Here is a 26,723-nt window from a genome sequence, read left to right as displayed (position 1 = left end):
ATGTCCCTCAGGTCACTGCTGACACAGAGGAAAGAGCAGAGTCCTTACCCGCCTCCCCCTCTTCTTCCCCAGATGATGCACTGGTGGCTACCAGAGTATCCCCACCCCAGGATGACCACAAGGCCCACCAGGACTTATTAAAGCAGTGGCCTTGAATTTGGGCATGCAGGCGGAGGTGGTGGAAGAGATCGCACTTGGCCTTCTGGACATTTTGGCAGTGGCAGGCCCCTCAGGAGTGGCTCTTCCCCTCAATGAGGCGATCATGAAGCCCGTTAAGGCTCTCTGGCAGATCCCCGCTTCTCTCCCGTCTACAGCTAAACGGGTGGAGGAAAAATATTTTGTACCTGCTAAGGGCTGCAAATTCCTATTCTCTCTCCCTTCTCCTGGGTCCTTAGTGGTGGTAGCCGCTAATGATAGGGACCATCAAGGTCAAGCAGGGCACAGACCTAAGGCGAAGGGTCCCCAAAAGCTGGACTTGTTTGGCAGTAAAGCCTGCTCCACAGGGAGAGTGCAGCTCTGCATAGCAAACTAGCAAGCCTTGCTAGGTCGCTATAATTTTACCTTGTGGGAAGCAATGCAAAAATTTAAGGTTCCCCAGGGTGCCAGGCAGGAGTTCTCTTCCCTTGTAGAAGAAGAGAAGACACTGGCCCAGGCCTCCCTGCAGGCAGCCTTGGACGCCGCTGATTCCACGGCCAGATCAATGGCCACTGTCTGTCACCATGTGCAGGAGCTCGTGGTTACAATCCTCTCTGTTTCCTTAGGAAATGCAGCAGACGCTCCAGGACCTTCCATTTGAAGCAAACAGATGCTAAGCTGTAGATGCTATATTGCCCTAAAGACTATAAGGCAACTTTGAAGTCTCTGGGCCTGTATATTCACCTGCAGCATCTAGAAGGCATTATAGGCCCCAGCAGTCTGGGCATTTCTACTCTCAACTGCCCAGACACCTCCAGAGGAGGAGAAAGAACAAGGCATTCATGCTGTTGCAATCTGTCCCTTCGAAGCACCCTTCATTTCAGGATCCAGTTACCTGTATTTTTCCCAACTGTCTGTCCCATTTCCTCAGTGCCTGGAACCACATTACCTCGGACCTCTGGGTCCTAAACACAGAAGAATTTGGGTATACCCTCCAATTTTTGTCAACCCCACCTTCCCACCCACCCACCCTCCCTGCCCCTCTCCAGGGACCCTTCTCATGCGCAACTATTGAAGCAAGAAGTCCAGTCCCTTCTTCGGATGGGGGCCATGGAAGAGGCTCTGCATCAGCTAAGAGGAAAGGGGGTCTATTCCCGCTACTTCCTGATCCCGAAAGCCAGGGCGCGTGCAGGAGGGGGGGAACTCAGACCGATCCTAGATCTGTGATAGCTCAACTACTGTCTCAAGAAGTTGAAGTTTTGCATGGTCTCCTTGGCCTTCTTCATCCCTTCACTGAATCCAGGGGACTGTTATACCACCCTCAACTTGAAAGACACACGCTTGCACATATCAATTTTCCAAGGACACGGGAGGTTTCTAAGATTTGTTGTAAACCAGACCCATTACCAATTCATGATTTCTGCCATCTGGCCTATTAGCTCCCCGTGGGTCTTCACCAAGTGTATGGCAGTAGTAGTGGCTTTTCTCAGAAAAAGGGGAGTTCACATTTTCCTGTATCTCAGTGATTGACTAATCAAGGGTCAGGCCAGAATTCAGGGGGAGCCCGACATAGATCTCGTACATTCGACCTTCCCGACTTTGGGGCTATTAATAAATGACCAGAAGACTATTTTTATCCCCATCGAACTAATAGAGTTCATCGGGGCAGTTCTTGACTATTTGCAGGCAAAGGCCCTGCTCCAGGAGGACCCCTTCTCAACTTTGATAACCTGCCTTCTGGCACATCCGATCATCTCACCTACCAGGTGCACAGAACCAGCTCTCAGATTGCCTCAGCTGGTCCTTCTCTCCTCACCATGAGTGGTCCCTTCTCCTGGATATCACAATGGACATCTTCCAAAAGTAGGGTAGTTCCCATATACACTTGTTTGCAACCCATGACAACAGGAAATGCCAGCAGTTCTGCTCCTTGAGGGAACCTAGCCCTGGGTCTATTATGGATGTCTTCCTGTTAGCATGGATGACTTGCCTGTTTTATCCTTTCATTCTTCTTCCCCTTCCCTTCCCCAGTTAATTAACAAGGTTCTGTTGAAGATCAAGCAAGACCAAACATGAATCATCTTTATGGCCCAGACAGCACTAAGGTTCATCACCCTCCTAAACCTTTCAGTGAAGGTCCTAATCCAGCTTCCACTGCTGGATTAATCACACAGGACCATGGCCAGCTGCTCCACCTGAACCTCAGCTCTCTTCATTGATGGCCTGGAACCTTCATTGCTGAACCCTGAAGAGCAGGCTTGCTCAGAGCAGGTTCGTAAAGTCCTACTGGGCAGCAGAAAACCTTCCACTAGGGCGACATACCTGGCGAAGTGGAAATGATTCTCCATCTGGTCTTCCAAGCCTGGTGTTCTACCTATGCAGTCCTCATTGCAGCTTGTTCTGGAATATCTCCTACTTTTGCAGCAGCAAGCCCTAGCTTTTTCTTCAATCAAGGTCCACATGGCAGCTAATTCAGCCTTTCATCTGAAGGTTGACAGTAGGTCAGTTTTCTCTCACAAGATGATAATTTGTTTTCTCAAAAGGATGGAGACAGTGTTCCCTCAGATAAAGGAGCTGATATCTTCCCCCCCGGGACGTAGACCTTGTCTCATCAAAACTGACAAGCCTGTCCTTTGAGCCACTAGCAACACGCTCACTGTTGCACCTCGCTTGGAAGGTGGCCTTTTTGGTGGCCATTACATCAGTCAGGAGAGTTTCAGAGATCCGAGCCCTCACCTCGGACCCCTATATACAGTTTTCTTCAAATATAAAGTGAAGCTACACCTGCATCAAAAGTTCCTCCCAAAAGTGTTTTCTCAATTCCACTGCAACCAACCAATTTTCCTACCAGTATTCTATCCTAAGCTGCATGCAGATAGGGAGGAACGTCTTCATTCCTTGGATGTCAGACGAGCTCTGGCATTTTATATTCAGGACCAAATCGTTGCGCAGATAACCGCAGCTCTCCATAGCTGTAGCAGAGAGAATGAAAGGGCTTCCCTCTCTGCTCAGAGGATCTTGTCTCAGATCACATCATGTATCCAGGCATGTTATGACCTTGCGGGGGCTCTCCCTCTGCCAAACCTGATCGCTCATTCCACAAGATCTCAGGCCTCTTCAGCGACTTTCCTGGATCAAGTTTCTGTTCACCGTATCTGCAGGCCTGCGACCTGGTCCTCGGTGCACACGTTCTCAGCACTGTATGCCATCACTCAAGAAGCCAGAGATGAGGCCTACTTTGGTCACACAGTGTTGCAGTCTGCTTGTCCTTAAGCTCCAAGCCCACCTCCAGTGCACCTACCTGTGAGTCATCTACACTGGAATTGACATGTGAAAACACTTGGGGAGGAAAAAATGGTTACTGACCTTTTGTAACTGTTCTTCGAGATGTGTTGCACATGTTCATTCCAAGGCCCACCCAGCATCTCCTGTCTTGAAGTGGTTGGTAAAAAGCAACTGAAGGGCGCGGGCTCATCAGGGCCTGTTATACCAGCCCTATGAGAGCACACCAGGGGGCGCTAGAGCTGACCCAACAGATACCACCAAGGAAAAAAATTCTGGCAACTGTGTCGGGGTGTGCACACACCTACATTGGAATGGACATGTGCAACACATCTCGAAGAACAACAGTTACAAAAGGTCAGTAACTGTTTTTGGTTTTTACTGGCCCAGATGAAAATCAGGACCAATGCTTTGTGATTGTCAAAGGGCTACATCATTGAACTTGTCTCCTTCTGACTAGATTCATTTCAGCCTCTCAAAGGATACAATAAAGTTTACCTCCTTATTCCAGTCTATATGGCTGATTCCACATTCATTTGTTTTGCTATTGAGAGACTTATATTATTAGTACATTGTTCTATCCTTTGATCTTTTCTTAGCTCTAAAAGTCCTCTAAAAATCCTGTTGATAATGGTGCCAGCTTCAGTGTGTGGGGGGAAATCCTTGTTTTCCATAGTTTGAACAACCTGCTTATGAGATCTCCTTTCTTCCAGCATACTTATGGACAAGTGCTCTCTCTTCTTCCAGACCATGGGTTTATGGTGCACTGTAAGAGCTCTTACTTTCCTGGGACATGGTCCTCCTAGGCACTTAACTTCACATTCACCTCAGCAAGGTGGTTCTCATAGGTCAGAGGTCCCACAAACTAAATGGTTCAGTCCAGCCTGGTCATAACCATGTGTTAGATTCTGTATCTTCTATGCATTCTGGTATCCTGTCAACCCATCCTTAATTCTCCCTCTCTCCAGGCTTTGTTTTGGTATGAGACTGCTAAGGAGAGACCATATACCTGCATACCACCATTCCAACACAAGTAATTCATTTCCTCAGATGGTGGAAGAGCTCCCAAGAGCTTGCACGAAGGGAAGCCTGTTTCTGACGTGATCGTGATCTTCATGAATGCAAGCTGAGAGGGGCTAGGTTAGTCACCTGGGCTTCCTCGTGTACCATGTGCAAGAGGGAGGCTCCGTACAGTAGCAGCTGACTGGAATTCTGGGCTACTAGGTTTATCCTGAAGAAATTTGTTTTTCGCTGAGAATCAGAATGGTCCTTGTGGAATGCTGTAACTAGTCAGCCATTACCTTCACTATCAGACAAAGGCATTCAGCTTCTGAAGAAAGGTGCTTCATGGGGGTTCTTACGTAGGCCTAAAGGAAGATGATAGAAGATCAACTATGTATGGGAGTGTCTCCGGACTAATTGATGAACAGGCAGGCAGGTTTTCTTCAAGATCTTAGAGCTCTGGAACTTCTCAAAAATATACTTTATTTGCATCTTATAACAGCAGTTTTAATGTGTACTGCTTCAGGCACTGGGAGAAGGCAATCTGGAAAATAGACATCTTCTTAAAGTGTTCAAGCGTGCTCTTCTGTACATTCCTCCTCTGTCATTATTAAACATCATTGCCAAGAGAAGTCGGATTGGGCCAAACTGACCCAAGGCAAAACTGTCTTTTTTTGGCCTGTCTCAAGGAGAAGTCCCTGGAACCTGCTTAAGTTCTTCCCATAGCCAAAGAACATCCTGACCACAGGGTCCAACCAAACTCCTGAACCTGAGCTTCTTGTCCCTTTCAGCTGGGAAACGAGAGGCTGAGACTTCTGGACTTTTGCTGGGCAGTATCCTGACAGGAGATAAAATATTAGAACTAAGACTTACCAATGGATATGATCCATATTTGAAGCCTGGCATCAGCTGTAACAAAGGCTCAGTCAAGGGACTGCCTTTATGTTTATCTGTTTTTGAGAAAAGGTTCCAGCAAAATTTCAGGTTTAGATGGTGGCACTAGGAGCTTGGAGGATCTGTAAGGGAAAATCTACTGCAGTCTCACCCCTGTATTTCTAGATTTCTTCATGCAGTCGAAAGGATTGGACTACCTTTATGCTGGCTCGTACACAGTTGGATACTCAGTCTGGTTTTGCAAGCCTTGTTGCAACTTCTATTTGAGCTTTTTGGGGACTGCTAACTTTATCCACAGCATCAAACTAACTTTTCTTGTTACAATTACCTTTAGCTCACAGGAAAAATGAATTTGAAGATATATCTGTTAAGGAACCTCTCTCATGCAGTCCATCCCTTACAAAGGGGTCCTGTGAACCACTCTGGAATGTGTAGTCCCCGTGAATTTAGTTTTTCATATCAGTCAAGATATTTCATTTCCTTCCTTGATCGCTCCCTCATTCTCTTCCTTACAATTTACTAATCCCCAGCAGTGCCAGGATTGGTGGATTGCATATGGTGTGAGAATGGGACAATTTGTTCCTTACCTGTAAATTGGTTTTCTCATATATAACAATCCACCAATCCTTTATTCCCTTCTTAAAGTTACTGTTTGTTGTTGATAGGAAATTACTGTTAGATGTGGATGCTTAAGCTTTAGAAGAATCTACTGGTAATATGAAGTACCCACTGCCTATTTAGACTGGGAACTGGATTCCAAGAATCTTCTAGAGAGCCACCTCAGTTACAAGAGCCATGCTCAAGACTTCCCAGCAATGCCAGGATTGGCAAATTGTGTATATAAATGAAGACCAATTTACAGGTGAGGAAAAAAATTGTCCAATAATACTGGGAAGATACTATTAAGGACTTTTTTTTTTAAAAGGAAAAGAGGAGACATTCATTTTGTTCATTTCTAAGTGAACATCTTTGTACCCTTGGACCTCTTGTCTTATTGTGTATATTTTCTGTGTGTGGCTTTGTAATATGAGCATGATAAATCTATATTGAAATGTCTTAAAATAGTCGCACCAAAAATCAGTTTCCAGCACTATGAATGTGACACCTTACAGAAGCACTAAAACGTATGTAAAAACGTAAAGGAGGAAGAAATGAACAAGATTATTACTGTGTTGAACAATGTTGTCTAAGGTTTTTCAAGAGCCCAATGATTTTAGGTGCTTCAGTTTTGGGGTGTCTGGTTTGATGTGCCTTAAAAAGGAGACTGCTTTTCAAGTGGTGGGTGTTCAGCACTTCGTGAAAATCAGAAACCTTCAAAGTTCAGGGAGGACATCCAGAAATTGATGCACCCGGAGTCACTACTCATTTTTAATAATCTTGGCAATTAGATCTTGATAACTCAGTTGTGGCAGATCTGAGGTCATATTATGCTCTAAAAACATCAAAATAGTAGTGAAATTTGCTTGCACTTTAACCTTGCTTCCAGAGGCACCTCTGAAAACTGGGATGGAGTGGGTGTGGTTGCACGATCTGTGCTTGGTGATGGTTAATCCTGCTCAATTGTTAGCCTACTAGAAAGAAATTAGGCCCTTACTTTTGTGGGTTTGATAAAAGCTAATCTGCTTACATAGTGCCTTCGTTGGCTCATCAACACTAAGCACATGTCTAGAAAAACATGTTAGCAGCAGATGTAATGATATAAAATGTAAGTAGTGAAGGAGACAGGAAACTGCATTGCAAAGTGTTCCCTGCTTTCCAGGAAAAAAACAACCTAAAAAGTAACATATTTAAAAAGAGTTAGAACCAATTCTTTTTTATAACATGTTTAAAAACATTTGACAGGGTTCTTTAAATAACTTTAAAATGTTGGGCCATTTGGACTAAATATGACTAATAGAAATACTCTTAAAAGTGCCTACTTTAAGAGGATGTAGGCTTCAGTTACGTTAGGGAATTATTCCGAAATACAGACTGTGCTCATATCTTGTTCTTCCTTTTTAATGCCTCTTATGGAAAATTGTAGCGTTCCTGTGCTTTGAAAATTATTATTTGGATTGTGACTGTGATGTTGAAATTCAATTTTTAACTGTTTGCAAAGTGAAACAATACTAATATGATCCACACAGGCTGGCCAATGCCACCATAAAGGGGAATTCAATCCACCTTTGATGCTTTTGAAGGACACTCTTTGCTTTTTAAGGGTAGTATATCTCTGTGGCTCGCTGGACCCCTGTTGTGAATAATAATGAGGGGATTATCTGATGGCCATGTTGCTACTAGATATCGTCCTCTTTTTTTTTTTTTTTTTTTCCCTTTGCAGATGTACAGAATTAAATGCTAGCTACAGCTTTCACTTGTATTTCTGACTTTATTATGCTATTTAGAGTTGTGTTAATCAAAATATGGTGCATTCTGCTTTTCACTTTATTTAGTCAGTAGAATCTTACAACTAATTGAGCTTACTTCAGGAAGATACAAAATCTCTATAGATCTAGCTCAAAACGGCTTCAAAGAAATCATTAAGAGAAAATAATTGTTTTTCTTCTGAGCTTTTTATTCTTTTGTAATCTCTGGCTGTCAGTGGGCTATGCTCTGAGAAGTCGTCACCCCTGTGGTTGGGGAATTAAATAAAAGCTGCTTTTTGAGGTCTTTCTACTAATAACTCTTCTTTAAGCATCTACTTCCTTTAATTTATTAAAATAAATATGTATGGAGGAAATAGGTAACATAAAAATGGGTACGTATTTGTAGTGTATAATAAATTTCTGAAATTAGAATAAATTTAATGTAAAATAAATTAATTGTATGGAACTTTCTTGATTATCTGACTCTCCAGACCTCTTAATTTTTGTTGAAAATCCATTGTTTGTTCAAATTTTCATACCTGAGAAATTTAAAACATTAATGTAGTTTATTACATCATGTGTATCATGAGTAAGCAGTCAGGTTAGTACATGATGTTATGGTACATTTCCTGAATTATCTTTTACATTTCTTTATTGATGCAAGTTATTCTGAGAGATGTTAATCTAGATTGTTTCCATATTTTTGCAGCACCATAGATAATGTGTATATATCATAATATGTAATAATTATATATGATTTGCTTTAATAGCAACATCCATCAAAACAGCTAGATCTAGCTAAATTATATCAAAACACAAATGAAGTGGGTTTTCTAATTTGATTGAAACAGTGAATCAAAATTAGTGTATGAAGGATTATGATTGCATCAAAGGAAAGGTTACAAATATAATTGTATTGTGCATATGATGATAGAAGCGACAATGTAACAACCGTAATAGTAGTAATGCACTTTTAATACCCTAATTAATACTATAATAATAGTACAATATTATAATAATTGTTATACAAATTTTATCAATTTATTCTTTTGGGATCAATATTGACAACACTTGTATTTGAACAATACTAAGCTACAGCATTGATAATTCATATGATGATTTCTTGATGTCATCTCTGACATATTCAGTCTCTGAAGTCTTGGGTTTCAAATTATAATATGTAGATTTAAACATGTTTGGCTAAGACATTTTGGTCAAAACTAAAAGCTCAAATTTTTCAACTTACACCTTACAAATATATGAAGAAATACTGTGTAGTATTTTTAAATGTGTAGGTACAAAATATTGAACATTAAATTAGTATTTCTTCTCTACTAACTATGGTAGTAATGTGACAGTGAATTATTAAGGCTATAAATAGTTATAAGTGATATAACTGAAGATGACTTTTGTTTTACAGTTTGAATTATTTTACAGTCAGCACTTCAGTGGGAGGAAGCTTACTTGGTTACATTATCTCTGTACAGGTAAAATAAATGCATATTTCTGGTGTGTTGAAAACTTACAAAATAGCACATGCTTCACATAACAGGCAATAAATAATTTTCTGTTCTACATATATATAAACTCCTTTCCAATTTGAAACAGTTTTTTATAAAGCCATGTGTCTTTTTTTACATTCATAGTATATTAACATGGTTTTGCCCTTATCTGAAGCAGCATTTCTTAATTAATCTTTTATAATCTACATTTTATGCATATAATTAATTACATCCAATTATTGGTTTAAAAAAAAACATTGTAGGCTTTAAAAGCCATGGCAGAACTTCTGGGTTATTAACCAATGAGCTGACCTTCAAGCAGTTAATTGTTCTGTACTGCTTGGGTGGCCTTTTAGCTTTACATGAGTACACAGAAGTTTTAAGTGAGACTAGTTTAAGTTATATTGCCAACTACCATTTTAAAAAAATTAATAATAAGTTGGCTTCCTTGGCCTGTTGCATGAGGTTCCGCTCTGTGATTCACAACTAGGAGGAAGCTGGAGATGAGGGGGTTGGGCTACAGGCTGCCCCGGGGTTGCAGCGGGGCGTGAGGACTCCCCCCCAGCCCTCTTTCACCGCAGCAGCTTGGGGCCGGGTGAGAGGTGCCTCTCCCCAGCCACGGCAGCTCTGGCTGGGCTGGGCTGGGCCAGGGTAGGGGCTCCTCTCCCCAGCTACAGCAGCTCCAGGGGAGGGCCAGGCCAGGGGAGGGGTGCCTCTCCCTTCCTGCATGGCCCTTGATAGCCTGCTGCGTGGCCGCGCAACTTAAAGGGAACTTAACTTATCCTTTATTTCCGTGAGTCATAAAATTGATGATTTTACTTTTTTCCCTGCTCATTCTAAATTATATTACTTTGATTCGTAGCATTAATTAAGCCATGATTTACTATCAATCATTTGCATTATATTTCCAATAGTTCAGTAAACCGGGTCCTTAATAATTGAGCACCATAGCCTATTTTTTAAAGGTGAATGATAGAGTCGGAGTAGCACACAGCAGCGCATTGCATATTCAAATGCATGCACTGGCATGACAACTGAGGATCCCCATTAGTCTAGTTCTACCCTACCCCACCCCCACAAGTTCTCTCCGGTGCTTATTTTTTTTCAAGGGAAATGTAAAGAAACTTATAATATTCAGAAAACTCCCTTTGTAGAAAATTCTCTTTTTCCATTGAGCATCCTTACTGTAAGACAGTGTTAACTGCAATTTTAACATTGTAATGCGCTGAAACTATTTGGGATTTACTTTCTTCATTACTATAAATGAAATTCTGCCTTGTCCAAGTGCAATATTAGCAGGCTTCACTTCATCTCTCAAACATGTTGCATACCTATAGCATACTGAATTTTTAATTAAAAAGTCCATTAATCTGTTTGCATACACACATACAAAAATGACTACACAAACAGGGTGTACACTACACACACAGCTAGATTAAAACCCGTGCAAATCCCTGATCTGTATGCACATCTGTAGTAGTGTGTGTCCAGGACTGCACATGCAGCTTTTAATATTCAAGTCTTATATGACTTTACAACATAATTGCAAACTTATTATACCAGTTTATGAAACTACTACTATTATTATTATTATTATTATTACTACTACAGGTGAAGTAAAAATGAACTATTTGTGTAAACCTTATGTAGCCATGGTCACAACATACCAAATGGCAGTACTGCTTGCCTTCAACAACAGTGAAACTGTCAGTTATAAAGAGCTTCAGGATAGCACACAGATGAATGAGAAGGAACTGACAAAAACCATCAAATCGTTACTTGATGTCAAAATGATCAACCATGACTTAGACAAGGTACGTTGTAATGTCACAAAGAGAATGTGTAACATTTCCAGTCATGGTTTGTTTCTGTTTTCTCATGATTGTTAGTTTTGCTTAAAAAAAAGTGTTTGCTCTTCACTTAGGTCCGTGTTATTTTCCCCTATGCCTGTTCTCAGATCCCTGTGGGAAAGGCATGAGCACCCACCTCTGGATGGAATAGCCAGTGGGGAGGATAGACGAACAGACGTGCTATCCAAATTCCTCACACTGGCTGTACGCCAGCAGGGTCTGCTGAAAAGGTAATACAGCTGAGGCAGTATTATCTTTTCTGCTGAGCCCCTTTTGTGTGCAAAACCTTCCCTTTATGGCTTCAGAGGCAATAACTATCAGTGAAAACTCTAAGCATAGCTCCACTAGAGCCAGGCTGATTTTGGAGTAAAGAAGAGTTGTTATGGCCTGGGATGGAGGCAGTGCAAAGGCACTGACCAGATGTTGGAACCAAACCACTTGTTCAGTGTTGTCTCTTAAAGTCTTAGAATAAAGTGGCCCATGAAATAAAAAGTTTTTTTAGTTGAAGGTACCAAAAGGCTTGCAAAAAATAGGTAGCATATATGAGAGAAATGCTCTATTTACTATCTGATATGTCTTCTGTCGGGGGATTGTGTTCTATCCTTATGGGGCTGGACAAGATCGTCTAATGCAGCGATTCTCAACCTGAGGTCTGAGGACCCCTGGGGGAGGGGAAGCTACGAGCAGCTTTCAGGAGGTTCACCAAGCAGGGCTAAGGTTAGACTTGCTGGGGCCCAGGGCAGAAAGCTGAAGTCCCATTGCATGGGGCTGAAGCATGGGGCTCTGAGCCCTTCCACCTGGGACTGGAGCCAAAGCCTGAGCAACCTAGCTTTCTGGCGGCCCCTGCAGCATGGAGCCCCAGGCAATTGCACTGCTTGCTACCCTCTAATGCCAGTCCTGGCTTTTATATGCAGAAAACTAGCTGTTGTTGCACAGGTGGGCCATGGAGTTTTTATAGCATGTTGGAGGGGAGCCTCAAAAGAAAAAGGTAGAGAACCTCTGATCTAATGGGTCTTTTCTATCTCTGACTTTCATGTATAATACTTTTCATAATTTTCTGTTTCTGGAACCTCAAATTGATACTTTATGCCCACTAACTAAAAAGATCTCTTTTTAACATCACTTCTGACTGGAAGGGGAGTACAATAGCTTTGTAATTTTTCCTTCTTGATACGTTAACGTTTGTATGCATCTGTCCTTTAGCTAGAGCTTTGGCTCCGGAGCCGCATGCAGGTTAATATGCAGCTCCTTGCATAGGCGCTGACTCTGGGGCTGGAGCTACAGACATTAACTTTCCAATGTGCCAAGGGGTGCTCACTGCTCAACCCCCTGCTCTGCCCTGGGCCCTGCCCACCCGTTCCCCCAAGGTCCCTGCCCCTTCCCCCGAGCCTGCCATGCACTCACTGCTTCCCCCTCTTCTCTCCCGCCCCCCCGCCCTGCACATGCGAAACAGCTGATTGCGGCAGGCAGGAGGTGCTGACTGGCAGGGCTGCTGGTGGGCTGGAGCTGGGGGAGCTAATGGGGGGCTGCTGATGTATTACTGTGGCTCTTTGGCAATATACATTGGTAAATTCTGGTTCGTTCTCAGGCTCAGGTTGGCCACCCCTGAGCTAGAGTGTTAATGTACCAAAATACCTATACGAATTATGTCTTCCTTTCACGCCACCCAACAATGAGAAAGAATGTGCACAGCTCAGCTATCAGCGTACTTATTACATAAGTCGGTGAACTCTAGGGTGCTAAAACAGTGAAATGCACTTACTTCTGTTTTGCAAGTGGTTTACCAATATCTGAACCACACAGCAGCTAGGAAAGAAAATGCAAAGCACAACATATGTTACATACCATACTTCCTTTCTGTTCAGGTTCAGAAAGACGGGAAATTAACTTTTTTCCCCCTTGGTGATAGACTCACTGGTTCATTCGAACAATTTTCTTCCTAGTGGCTGTTTGGCCTAGATTGTATTTTTGTTCTGATTTATACTTAGCATATCAAAAACTTAACAGTTTAAGCACAATAATGCTATATTGCTTGTAACTGCTGATCCTTAACCCTTAATGTATTGTCTACACTGTGCCTCAGTGGCAAAAAATATTAATTTAATAAGCTAGATTTCTTGTAGAATGTGAAATTAAAGTTGCTACCTAAGCATGTCATTCGATAAATATTGACTTCCTGTGTTCTAAATACTGGCATGTGAACCAGCCAGTGTGTAGGCAGTATTCCAAAGTACTCTGTGAAGGAGCCCAGTAACTTGCCATTTTACTGTGGTTGGAGAATTTGTAGTACTTGTACAGATTACTTGATTGGAAACTTGTAAAGAAGAAAGGTGCTCATGCTACATGTCATCCTGCTGGACAGTTTAGAGAGTCATTGTCTTCAGAGCACAGTGAACAGCTAGCATGGCTATCGGGCATGGAGGGGATAAAAACAGACACGTTTTTTGGAAAGAGCAACGATTAGAATGATGGGAGAACCCATAGTTGGATCACCATGTACACTACAACTATAAAAATTTTGTAGGTGTTAATTTCTTTGTTGTTCAAGCAAACCATGCAATGTATAGAATGACTGACTGTGGAAAATGCAGCAGTCTCCCCAAAACTCTTCTATAGATAAATGGAAATCCTAGTCTCCTCTCTTGGCTTAAATGCACTGTGTGTTCTCAAAAAAGTCTCTCCAAATTGTATTTTAGAAATACTAAAACAACTAGTTTCAGTAATAGAAAAAAATTGCTTTCATTGTTTGAACTGATTAACACTGTTTATATATGGCAGTGTTCTTTTTGTTCATTTTGGTTCTAAAATAAGCTGATTTTACAGCCCAAATAAGCTGTAGCATGAGAAAAGTTGAACTCCATTCAAATGGATCTTTAGAATTCCAAAACTTTAATAAGTTGCAGTCGACTTCTGACCGTGCATATGAGAGTCCTATTTAGGTGTGTTAATTTTCCCCATAAACTGTTAGCCACCTTAAAAAATGTGTATGCTGCTTGTGCTTTTTGGCAACATTTGTGTATTTTAATATTCATAAATGTGGTTTTTTTATTGCAGGAAGATATAGAAGCAGAGTCTACTTTTTCATTAAATATGAACTTCAGCAGTAAACGAACAAAATTTAAAATTACCACATCAATGCAGAAAGACACACCACAGGCAAGTATTTTTCAACATCAATAAAAGTCAACAGTTTAATAAAAGCATTATTTAAAACTGACTTCATCTAAGGACTTCGCCACGCTTCCAAGTTAGAGCGCATTAAAGCGGCCCTGGGGTGCCCTAGCTCACTACCCGTCCACACTGGCAAGGCACATAGAGTGCTCTGACTCCACGGCTAGAGCGCTCCCGGTACTCCACCTCGGCGAGAAGATTAACGCTTGGTGCGCCTTGGCTGAAACGCCTGGGCGTCGGTGTGAACGAGGTGTTGCATTACTGCGCTCTGATCAGCCTCCGGAAATGTCCCGTAATCCCCTTAAGTCAAGTGGCCACTCTTGTCATTGCTTTGGAATCGCTGCAGGAATGCGGATATGTCCTCTGAAAGCTCCGTTTCTGACAGCCGGCTGCTTATCTGCTCTGAGACAAAGCAACCATTAGTGTGGAATGCTGTGGCGGGAGGGGGTCTGCTGCTGTCTGAACTTACAAGACAGCATGCTGACATGCTCTCAGCCCCCCAAAAACCCGCTCTCTTCCCCCACATACACACAAAACACTCCCTGCCACACTCCATGCCCCTCTTGCCCCCATTTGAAAAGCAAGTTGCAGTCACTTGCATGCTGGGATAGCTGCACCACTCCCAATGCACCACTCCCAATGCCGCTGCAAGTACCACAAATGTGGCCAGTGCGCTTGAAACTGTGGACAGACTGCAGCGCTTTCCCTACTGCGCTCTCCGAAGGCTGGTTTAACTCAAAGCACTCTACATCTGCAAGTGTAGCCATGCCCTTAATTAATGTAAGTCTGGTGTAAACAAATCCAAGTGTATCTACAAAGGGGTTTAAAAAAATCCATTAAAAATATCTATATCTGTTATATTAATGAAAGAAATCTATAGTTATACAGACTAATACTGTAACACGTTTGTTATTGTTTAATATCCTTAACTTTGTTTGTCTTCATTAAAGGTAGTATCCCCTACTTGGAATACATTATATTATAATAAATGGTAGGATATCTGGCTTTGTTCGAAAGAACAAACCCAAGAAATTGTGGAATCTCTATTTTGAGTTCTGTATATAATCAAATTTGAAGTTGTGAGCGTGAGGGTACATTCTGGCTCTGATCTTAGCCTTCCATGTCCATGTCTTAGCCTTCCATGTCCTTCTGAGGCAGCTATTTTTTTGTTAGTGCTTTTTAAACAAAAGTATCTTAGAACCTAATCACAGCCCTGAAAGGATTACTTAGTTTGACCCTTTTTAAAACATCAGAACTCAGAAACCTGTATCAGAATGTCTTTCCTTACCTTTACTACTGCTAGAAAAAGGAGATAAATATGGACTTGCAAAGATTTCAAAAGTGCCTATTTTCATCAGACTGAATGTTTTATGTTTCAAAACCATTCTTGAAACTATTTAAAACTACAGAACTGTGAAGAATGGGTTTCACTAACTTAAATTGAAGTACCAAGTATTCAGTGGTTCTGTGGATGCAGAATCTACTTCCCCTGCTCCTAGTCACAGAATTGTATTTCAGAATGTAAACTTTAATTTTTTAAAAATTGCTTCTGACCCTCATGGCTCTGAAGATTAAGCTTGAAATTGTGAGCGAGGTGTGAATTAGTATACTGTGTGATGTTGTCTTGAGTGAACAGCATGGAACAATAGTTCTGAGAGGTGTGAACTATTCTATTCATTTCAATATGTTTCAGCTCTCAAGATAAAAATGTTGGTGTTTTATGGTGTCTGCTACTTGACTGCTGATCACTCTTGTAGAAATATGCAACTAATGTGTTTATCCCACAATTTCAGTTTGATTTCCACACCTCCTAAAATGTCCAAAGATCTAACAGCTTCCAGCATATCTTTTTCCCTTGCTAACTTCTGCAGTGTTGTTGCATTGTTAATACAGAAATCTAAGACACACTGGAAATAGATAATACAGAAACAACATGCAATTACTATGTGTGCTCCAGTATTTATTTTTATATTATTCATATTCTTATTTATTAAAATACATTTTTAAATTGAAATGAAACTGTTATAGAAATCCCAGTCTGCCAGTATCAGAGAAGCCACAGACCTTGTTACAGGCCCTGTTCAGTTGCCATTTGCTTCAGAGTATATGCAACTGTGTATATAGAGCCTTTAGAAAAGCCCGTTCAAAATCAACACCACCACTAAACTTTTCAGAAATAACTCTTTTTTGAATGCCTAGTTTTGTTTAAATTTTTGCAATATTTTTGATACGTGTGTGTGTGTGTGTGTGTGTGTCTATATGCTTGTTATCAAGGTGAATATAACATAAGAACATCCATAGTGGGTCAGACCAATGGTTCATCTAGCCCAGTATCTGTCTCCTGAAAGGTGGATGTTGAATTAAAAGAATCCCATCAAAACCTGAATTGTTTCCCTTTCTGTTTAAAGTATACTCAGCTAATGCAGTAGCAACTTTTTGAGGTAGAAGTTTCCACCCAAGGCTTCTATGTGGTTCATATTTGGGCTTCACTTGCCACCTTTCAGAGCTTCTATGAAAAATCTCTTTTATAGAACCATTCTTTAGTAAGACTGCTAGAGTCTTCATTTTTTTGTCATCTCAAGGTTGTTGTTGTTAAAACTTAGCCAGCTGCAGGCACATCTGTATAAAAATGGAAATAGGATTACATGTCATTCCTTGTTTCCTTTACTGAGCATAACATCCTGAAACCATAGCTTATTCCTTTTCCCTCTACCAGGATCTTTACCTTTATTCATCTCTAGCTCTCTTGCCTTTTTCACGAAGTCCAGGCCCCAGGCCTCCCTTTTAAGATCCATTTCAGCTGTCGTGCTCCTTTATATGTGCTCTTTTTCTCCTCCTTTATCCTTCCACTTTAAGCCTTTCTGAAGCTACCCTTGCACTCTTATCCCATTCTTAGATTTTCACCTTCTTCCATGGCACCTTTTGTGCTTTGAATTCACTCATCTCAGATACCAAGCAACTTTCCTTTCATCTTTCAAGAACATCTTCCTCCTGAAAACATACTTCTTTTATGGAGTCTTTTTGCAGTGATCTCTTCAGACGTCTTCACCACTTCATGAAATGTCTACCTGAATTAATTAAGGTTCTCCAGGCAGGAGCATCTCTCTTTGTTATATAAAACACTGATCACATGAATCATAATTTATAGATTCTAATCTGACTGAAACAGTAAGCATTTCTGTCTCTGTATGTGGGGGAATAATGGGCTGTTAGTACAGATTGGGACAGTTTTAAACAATTTCTCATTAGAGAATGTTAATTCAAAAGGATTTACATATAAGAAAGGGATTTGTAGAATTTTAGGAGAGCTTTACAGTTTAAAAAGTGAGTGAACACTGCAAATATGCAGAGCTATAATTATGTTTTTATATCATGCTTTATGTAGATCAGGCTGCAATACCTGTGCAATCTGTTCCTAAAGCTAAAATATCTAGCTCCAGAGGGATCTGTTGGTGGCAGTTATGGGCTACAGAGGCTCTAACACTGATCTCGTTCCCAATGTACACATATCAGGGAAAGGGGATTTGGACAGGACACTCTGATACTGATCCTTAGCTGTGGTTTTGGCTGCTTAGGGGTATTAGCAGTGTGACGGGGTCCCCGAGGTGCAACCTGGACTGTGGGACTGGTGAGCCCTCTGTTCTAGCAGCCTGAGCTCCATCTCATTTTGTGATGCTGTAAAGCCACAAACCTCTGGCAGGTACTGCATTTACACAGACATCCACAGGGACACACCCAGCTGAGTTACATGAATGCTTTCCCAGCCACTCATGAACCAACAATACAGTGGCTCCAGCTAGTTCCCCCCAGTCTTGCACCCCAGAACTGCACGGTCTTATACTGGTCAGAAGCCTGAACCGTGCAAGTTCCTTATCTGGTTTGCCGCTTCTGCAAGGGAAAATGGATGTGCACTAACCTTTGTAACCTCATAGACAAGAATCCTGCCCAGAAGCTCTAAAAATGAGATTTAACTAGATTTCATTGTTAAAATTTGACTTTTTTTTGCCTTTAGCAAAGTCAGAAGCATTGTAGATGTTTTCTAAATGTTTATTGATCGTAGTGTGTTTGCATCACCATTTTTCCCATATTTCAGGAGATGGAGCAGACCAGAAGTGCTGTAGATGAAGACAGGAAAATGTACCTTCAAGCTGCTATAGTCCGTATCATGAAAGCACGTAAAGTGCTGCGACATAATGCTCTTATTCAGGAGGTAAGAGGAAATGCTGTCCGTTATCATGATTTAAATGAAAAGCTGTATGATGACTGAGTGCTGTGTTTAATCACAAAACTGAGGCAGTGTATCCCTCAGAACTAATATTTTAATGACTGGCAAGAATTTTTCTAGAATTGCTTTAGTTCAGAATGTAGGAGTTTTACTTAAGTGGGAATGTTTAGTTGTGGTCATCTGGTACTGCAATTATCCCTGTCACAGGAGTTAATGTATAATTTTCATGGTGGTACCCAACAAGCCCAGAGCTCTTATGATAAGGCTGAATTTCATTTTGCTTTATAGCTCAGTTTTTAAAAGTATGTTGAAATTTTAGACTACATTTCAATTTTAAGGAGAGACAAAGTGTCTTAAATTCTCTAGACTGCATTGATTCTCCCCCCACCCCCAAAAACCCCGCAGAATGTGCATCTATCAAAAGTCACTAGTAATCTTATATATTCAGCTTGAGATCTGAACACCCACCTTCTGAAAATCAGCTCTGTAACATATCTTAGTTTGAACTCTCCAAAATTGAGAAACCCTCAGTCCTAGCCACTCTTGAAAACCCTGGCTTAGGTTATCTTCCATCACTTAAAATCACATAATTATACTATATGATAAGCCACCTACATCCTATAACAAAATCCAATCATAACCAAGTAATATAGTAAGTAAGTAAATAACCCATTCCATCTCGGTATCTACCTCATTCCCTCTGCACTCCCACCTTGCCTAAAAGACAGGTGAGCCTTGCAGCATGCCCAGGTGGTGGTAGATTTAGGCTATTTTGCATTAAGAGAAGGAATGAATTACTAAGTCAAGGAGGTTTTACAGGAAAAAAACTAGTTGGCAGCTCCTTCCCAAATTTAACCGAAGAGCGCTCCTGCTCAGATGCCTCTGCAGATCTCCACTCTGGCAATACAGAACAAGGAAGGAAGCAGTCTATCAAGACAAGTCCTGTAACATTTAGAGCTTTATAGACAAAACCAACACTCCAGTTTCCACCCAGAAATTGAATGGCAACCAGTGAAAATCACACAGCAGTGTTGTCACATACCTTGTTGACACTCCACTCATCAGGTAGTCAGCCATAGCTTCCAGATAAACTTAGAGTAAACTTTTCAAAAATGCCTCACTGACGTATGACCATAAGCCTCAATTTCTAAAGGGATTTAGGCACTTAGGAGTTAGTCACTTTTGAAACTAGGCCTTAGGATCCAAAGTCACTTAAGTGCTTCTGAAACTTTTTTCCAAGATGCAGAGCAAATTATGTGTAGTGTTATAGAAGTCTAAGAATTAACACTAAGCTGGTGCAGCCTTCTTTCTAGGCTAATTTGTTCACACAAAGAACAAGTCACACCCATATGTGACATTTAAAACTTTAGCTTCTTAACTGTCCAAGTTGAAATGCTTCTTTCCCAGTTCTTGCAACGTTTTTATTTCGTGTCAATGTCAGTACATTCAGATTTCTTATTACCTTCAGTTCCATTACATTTTTCTAGCAAAAATTGTCACTTCTTTGTCTGAGACATTTGCACCTCTTCCTGTAGGCTGGAACGTACTAATGGCAGTTCATATGTGGCCACACACCTTCCACCAGGCACCAGATTTTTTGGCTGGCAGCTCAAACACAATAGTGGCTCAGTACTCCCACTTTAGCTATCCCCATGCTTTTAAAGCTTTTTTTCCCGTAGCAGCAAGCACAGACTTCTCCAGCGTCCCCACCTCACTTAGGGAATCAAAATTTCTATAGCTCTCAGCTCTGAATGTGATCACCCGTTAAGCGCCTTTCTGTTTCTCCCTACTTTCCCACTATTGTTCAGCAAGTTAAATAAAGCAAGTAAAAGGCCAAGAGGAGATCCATCTATGAGGAGACCCTCTTAGAACACACAGAAAGAGAACATTCTGCCAGTTTTTCTCAGTATATACACCCTTGCTGTCCCACAGGAAGAGTCTTATAGTCCAAACCTGTAGGGGACTCTGCATCCAACCCTACACCAGCCAAGACTCCTCCGGAGACAACTCAGCACAGGGCAGTCAGTCCTCTCTTTCACCTGGGACTCACCATGCCAAAACATCTTCACCAATTCAGACCATCATACCTCTCAAGAGGCTGAACAATCAGATCAGTGAAGAAAACAAAACTTAGCCTGGAGACTCTAGCTTCCACCATCACTACAGTCTTTCCAGTAGACTTTCTAATGATCGTGGACCTAACAGATGCTTCCTTGCATAGTCCAGTCCAGACCTGTTATCTGAAATTTCTTTTGCCTACAGAAATCATCACTATCAATACAAAACCTTACCCTTTAATCTGTGTACCCCAAGGTGCTTATGAAGGTATTGTTAGTAGCCAGTTTGAGTAGTTCAGGGCTTCATTTTGTACTAATGTTTTTAGAGCATAATCCAGGATGCCTTGCAGAAAGATTAGGAGGACCCTCTCCATGCTTTTGGCATACAGATATATGATGATTTAATACCTAGCGCTCTTCATCAGTAGATCCTGAAGTGCTTTGCAACGGAGGTAACCATCGTTATCCCCATTTTACTGATAAAAGGAATTTTTAAATCCCTTCTTAAAGGATTATTTGTGTAGAGAGTTGAGAAAGCTACAGAACATCAAATGACCCAGAAGTCCCTGAACCAAAAAGTACTCCACTATGATGTCCACAGAGATTTCTCAATACAGTAAGATCCAGACACTGATCTCCACACAACTGTCATCCATCTATCTTCATCTGCAATTCCTGGGTGTTCTGATTTCATGCTTAGCGGTTACTCCACGTGCAAGACTGCATGTGGCAGAGTTTCAGTGATTCCTATTGTGAGCCTGGAATCATTCCCAAAAAAAAGACATGAAGAAGAGTAAAAACACCATCAGTAGTGATCCGGTCCCTCAGTTGGAGAAAACATGAAGCCCTTACAGTGGTAAAATCCTCCCTCAGATTCCTGACTTTGAATGCCAGTCTCTAAGAAGTCACCTAGGACTCCACAATACGCAAGATCAGAAAAAGTCTTCATAGAGCATCAACTTTCCAAAGATGAGTGGCCAGTTGGGGCTGTAGGATTTCTAGGATCACCAGAGGAAGGAGTATGCCTCAGTGGGATACCATGACAACCATATCATAAATAAATCAACAGTGGAGCATACAGGAAGTTCAAGTCAAAGGCTGGAGTGATGCAGAGCCTTGTCTAGGCAAAAAGGGACCGTGAATACAAGCAAACTAACTTAGCTATCGGTGAATAACAAAGGTCCCTGAACCAAACTCCACCTGATGTCCATTGAACTAGGACGGTGGTGGGCAAAATACGGGCCCCATCCGGCCCTCGAGCTCCCACTGGGGAACGGGGTCAGGGACTTGCCCCGCTCCGCATTTGCCGTGGCTTCTTGCAACTCCCAGAAGCAGTGGCATGTCCCCCCTCCAGCTCCTACACATAGGGGCATCCAGGGGGCTCCACACGCTGTCCCCACCCCAAGTGCCAGCTCTGCAGCTCCCATTGGCGGGGAACCGCTGCCAATGGCAGCTGCAGGGGTGGCGCCTGTGGACGGGGCAGTGCACAGAGTTGCCTGGCCAGTGCCACGCCTCCACGTGGAGCCGGAGGGAGGACATGCTGCTGCTGCTGCTGCTGCTGCAGGGGTGGCACCTGTGGATGGGGCAGCATGCAAAGCTGCCTGGCTGCACCTCCGTGTAGGAGCTGGAGGGGGGACGTGCTGCTGCTTCCGGGAGTTGCCTGAGGTAAGCGCTGTCCAGAGCCTACACCCCTGACCTCCTCCCATGCCCCAACCTCTTGCCCCAGCCTTGATCCCCCTCCAAACCCTTCAGCCCCAGCCCGGAGCCCCTTCCTGCACCCCTCCCCCACACCCCAGCCCGGAGCCCCCTCCTGCACCCTGAACCCCTCATTTCTGGCCCCACCCTGGAACCTGCACCCCCAGCCCAGGGCCCCTCCCACACCGTAACCCCCTGCCTCAGCCCAGAGTCCCCTCCCATACTCCAAACCCCTCTGCTCAACTACCAGCCCCCTCCTGCATCCCAAACCCCTCATCCCTGGTCCCACCTCAGAGCCCACATCTCTAGCCGGAGCCCTCGTCACCTCTGGCATCCCAACCCCCTGCCCTAGGCCAGAGCCCAGCCTCTCTTCTCCCCCCCCTCCCGCCGAACTCCTCATTTCTGGCCCCACCCCAGAACCTGCATCCCCATCCAGACCCCTCACCTCATCCCGCACCTCAACCCCCAATTTAATGAGCATTCATGGCCTGTCATACAATTTCCATATCCAGATGTGGCTCTCAGGCCAAAAAGTTTGCCCACCCCTGAGCTAGGATGTCCCCCCCCTGTATCCAGTTGCAGTGTGAAATCGTTTTCACCTGGGAAACAAATGAGAGATTCCTGGCAAAAGATACTGTTGCTCTCAGATAGCCAGGTCTGCTTGTATTTCCTTTTTCCCCTTCTTCCGTTGCTAGGAAGATTGTTGCTTTCTCCTTTCTAATCATTTTTATCACCGCAAATCGCCTGCTGGCGTAAATTTTCAAAAGCACCTAAATGGCTTAGAAGTATATATCCCATTTTCAGAAGTGACTTAAGCACTTAGACTCTCACTGAACTTCAGTGGTAGTCATACAGCTTGGCTACTGAGCAGCAAAATAAAGTGTACTCCTCTAAAGTAATAGACTCACCTAGCCTCTCACAGACCTGCGCTCTCGGGCTGCTCAAGAGTATGGACAGTACTCTTACAAGAGTTGAGAGAGATCTATGATGATGTCTTCCACCATCATTGTGTATCTAGTTATCATGGGTGAATAGGTTTTTTTAATTTATCTACTAATTCAGTGTTTCAACACCTCTGATGTGTGAATGGAAAAGGCATGGCCAAGCTCCAGAATCTTATGAACAAGTCTGAACTGCCTGGAGTAGTTGTAAGAAGAGAGGCACAGCCCAAATGTCTCACTGTGTGGGGGAAGTTAGTCCCGGAAAAAGATTGTTTCTGCAGGCCAAATTAGGCATTTAAATGCATCTGTTCAATTCCTTCAAAGTCTGGGGCAGAAGCAGCACAGGTATAATGGATTAGAATTTAGCAGACAATTTTGGTTATGATGCATAAGGAGGTACAGAATCTAGCTCGTTCCCTCTTAGCTCTGCAGGAATGAAAGAAGTGAAGTACAGTTATGGGAAATGTTATCCGATGATTACTGAGGATAATTAAGACTGTCAGGCCATGATGTCTGTTACAGAAAGTGCCTTTTAGGGTTTTTTTCATTCAAAATATGGGCTATATCAACCCCAGCCAACCTGCTACTGAAAGGCTCCATTTTTTCTAATTTGTCTTTATTTGTCCTGTATAGTGGAGTATGGGAGAGTGAGCCAAGGTTTTTTTTAATGGTTTTAAAACCATGTAATTGATGAATGGATGACATGTTTTGTCCAAACAAACATGCTACTGAGTGTTTCATAAAATGCTTATCATTTGGTGTATTTTTGTATTTTTCTTTCTTCATATATGGTCTTTAAACTGTTAGTGATGGCTTTTCAAAAGGAAAATGAACTTATTTGCTGCTATTCTTCCTTTTTAAAAAACTAGAATTACCTTTTTTTTTTTTTTTTGCCACGACAAACGACCAGCCTTAGTTATGATGATGCATGAGGAGAAAACCGTGCTTAGCTCTGAGATCCAATGCTAGATTTAACCTCTTTAGCCCTGGTCTACCGGGGGGGGGGGGAGGGAGGGGGTGTCGATCTAAGTTACGCAACTTCAGCTATGTGAATAACGTAGCTGAAGTCGACGTACTTAGATCGACTTACCAGGGTGTCTTCACCGTGGTGAGTCGACTGCTGCCAATCCCCCATCGACTCCGCCTGCGCCTCTTGTGACAGTGGAGTACAGGAGTCAATGGGAGAGCGCTCAGGGGGTCGATTTATCGCGTCTAGACTAGATGCGAAAAATCAACCCCCGCTGGATCGATCGCTGCCCGCTGATCCGGCGGATAGTGCAGACATACCCTTAGTTATCGCTTTACTTGTAATCTTGAGCATAATTCATTTGGTAGTCCGATTATAAACCCAAGTTAAAGGAATACTGTCAATCACTTCAGATTTGCCTCAACATTTTTTATAAAAACAGTTATAAAACCTACAACTAATAATTGTTTTAGTTTTAAATTCTAATTGAAACTATTCTTTTACAAATAACTAACTACTGTATAATGTTCACAAATGAAACACTGCAGTACTTATAACTCGGAAGTGAAACTGACCTAACTGATTTCTACTGTATTTGCCAAGCTGACAAATTCAAAAAATAAACAACATAAATAGCGAAAAGCACATTGTATTTTTAAAATGATTTTCTTTTTTATTATCTAAGACAGTGATTTTGAACCTTTTCATTTGTGGACCCTTAAAAAAATTCAAATGGAGGTGCAGAGCCCTTTTGAAATCTTAAACATAGTCTGTGGACCCCCTGGGGTCCATGAACCACAGGTTGAAAACCACTGATATAAAAAATTGTTAATATAGGTAAAGAAATTTACACTATATGAATTTTAAATTGAATGTTTCCCTTTATCTGTTCTGTTACAAGCTAACCAAGGGGTGCAACTGCAAGTTACAATTTTCCATTGATGGTAAAAGTAAACTTAATCAATAAAAGAAATAGATATAGACAGGAAAGAAACAATCCATGTGTATTTTTTGACCTTAGTACATGATGGAGGCTTTCTGTCTCTCAGAAATATAGTATGTAATAATAATTTTTGTGGTCTTTTTTTTCTTTAGAGAAAATTATATTGCATTTACGTTGAAGCTATGTTAATGAATAAGTGATACATTTAAAATTTTTTTTTCCACAGGTAATTAGCCAGTCGAGAGCTAGGTTTAACCCAAGTATCAGCATGATTAAGAAGTGTATTGAAGTTCTAATAGATAAACAATACATCGAGCGAAGCCAGGCCTCAGCAGATGAATACAGTTATGTAGCATGATATTGCTCTCCAGCAGGTGTGGTTGTAAGGAGATCATTGCTGTCACTGTTTGGTGTGTTCCTGTGGGAAGAAGCAGGCCTGTGCCTCCATAACTGGTCACTTGGCAGCCCCTGTTTTTCTGCTGTTTACAACATCACCAGTGCCACGTCATGAGCGTCAATGAAAATGCCTATAGATATTTCAAGCTCATGTCATTATGACATTTCTTAAAACTTTACTAAAAGAATGAGTGAAGTATTGCTGAAATGTGGAAATTTGGTTGGGTACCATGCTTTTTTTTTTCCCCCCTCCTTCACGTTTGCAGTTGATGTTTTTTAATGTATCTTAAAAGAAAAAGTTAAACTAAATATTGTAATATGACAGATATCCTAATAATTGTATCTACATTAAAATGTAAAATAAAAAAGATGAACATGATACTGCTGCTTGTCAAATAAAAAAAATAAAGAAATGGAATGTGTTTCCAGGTTAATGATTATAAAAGTAGCTATGAAATCGTGCCTGTTGATATTCTGGGGCCCTAGAAGCTCTGAAAACCGTATCCATTATGTTCATTTTTTGAATTCCCTCCGATTTAGCTCTTTCATGGGGACTTGTTTATAAGGTGCTGAAAATGAACATGGTAAGTAAAATAGTATTTTAAAAGAATATACTTATGTTAAAGTACATGTTTTGATTATCTGGGATCAGGCTAATTTTGATATATTTTGTCAATGTCTAAAGGCCATGTGTGTGTATATATGCGTCTGTCTTTCTCTCAGTATACAGCGGGAGAATAACCAGGCAATTGAGAGAATTAGTGTCATAATTCATGAAGTTAGAGTGATTATCATAAATCTCCAACTGGTTAGTGTAGTCATCACGCTCCTGAGAAGGAATATAATTGACCAGTAATTCAAAATTTGCTTGTTATTTCACTTTATATATGTGGATCCAAGCCCTACATACAGAAGGCACCTGCTGCTGCTGCTACTCTCCAGTTCCTGAAGAGGATTTCTGTCCTTTCTCCCGAGCTCCTAAGGCACCTTTTATTTACTCCTTTCTCCCACTGCTTCCTCTCCTTTGCTAGCTCCCTAGTGCAGGAGTGGCCTTCCTCTGTTCACTCAGGCTGATGCTCAGCCTCTCATTTCCAAGACGACGACTATGTGAATTACCTGGTTAGGTACATTAGATTGGTTTGTTGTGTGTTTAATACCGGAATGCACTCAGAATGTGCTAAAACATTTTGTTTACTTGGATCTTGCTGAGTAAGTAACAGTAATGGGTACTACACATTTCTGTATGTACAAGGTGCATGCTTTTAGTAGCATTGTTAGGATGATCTAGATTCACAACACCAAGCTCACTTCCCAGAAT

At 41.8% G+C, this 26,723-nt stretch overlaps 1 protein-coding gene across 18 annotated transcripts in view; it reads left to right on the top strand.

Annotated features, from left to right (window-relative positions):
• Positions 1-25,823, top strand: part of CUL2 (cullin 2) — an 87,002-nt gene extending 61,179 nt beyond the window's left edge. For 12 of the 18 annotated variants that reach the window (XM_043541468.1, XM_043541469.1, XM_043541463.1 and 9 more), the window contains 5 exons: positions 9,079-9,145; positions 10,772-10,974; positions 14,065-14,166; positions 18,275-18,391; positions 25,236-25,823. In XM_043541468.1, coding sequence (XP_043397403.1) covers positions 9,079-9,145; positions 10,772-10,974; positions 14,065-14,166; positions 18,275-18,391; positions 25,236-25,367 — 621 coding nt within the window. In that variant the 3' untranslated portion in view covers positions 25,368-25,823. The remainder of the gene's footprint in view (positions 1-9,078; positions 9,146-10,771; positions 10,975-14,064; positions 14,167-18,274; positions 18,392-25,235) is intronic. The other 6 variants (XM_043541475.1, XM_043541474.1, XM_043541466.1 and 3 more) reach the window with 2 other exon arrangements.
• The last annotated feature ends 900 nt before the right edge of the window (positions 25,824-26,723 follow it).

Source organism: Chelonia mydas, chromosome 2 (genome assembly GCF_015237465.2).
Source record: "Chelonia mydas isolate rCheMyd1 chromosome 2, rCheMyd1.pri.v2, whole genome shotgun sequence".
NCBI classification, from domain to species: Eukaryota; Metazoa; Chordata; order Testudines; family Cheloniidae; genus Chelonia; species Chelonia mydas.
Note: the sequence above shows the minus strand (reverse complement) of the source record. Positions and strands in the feature narration are given on the sequence as shown.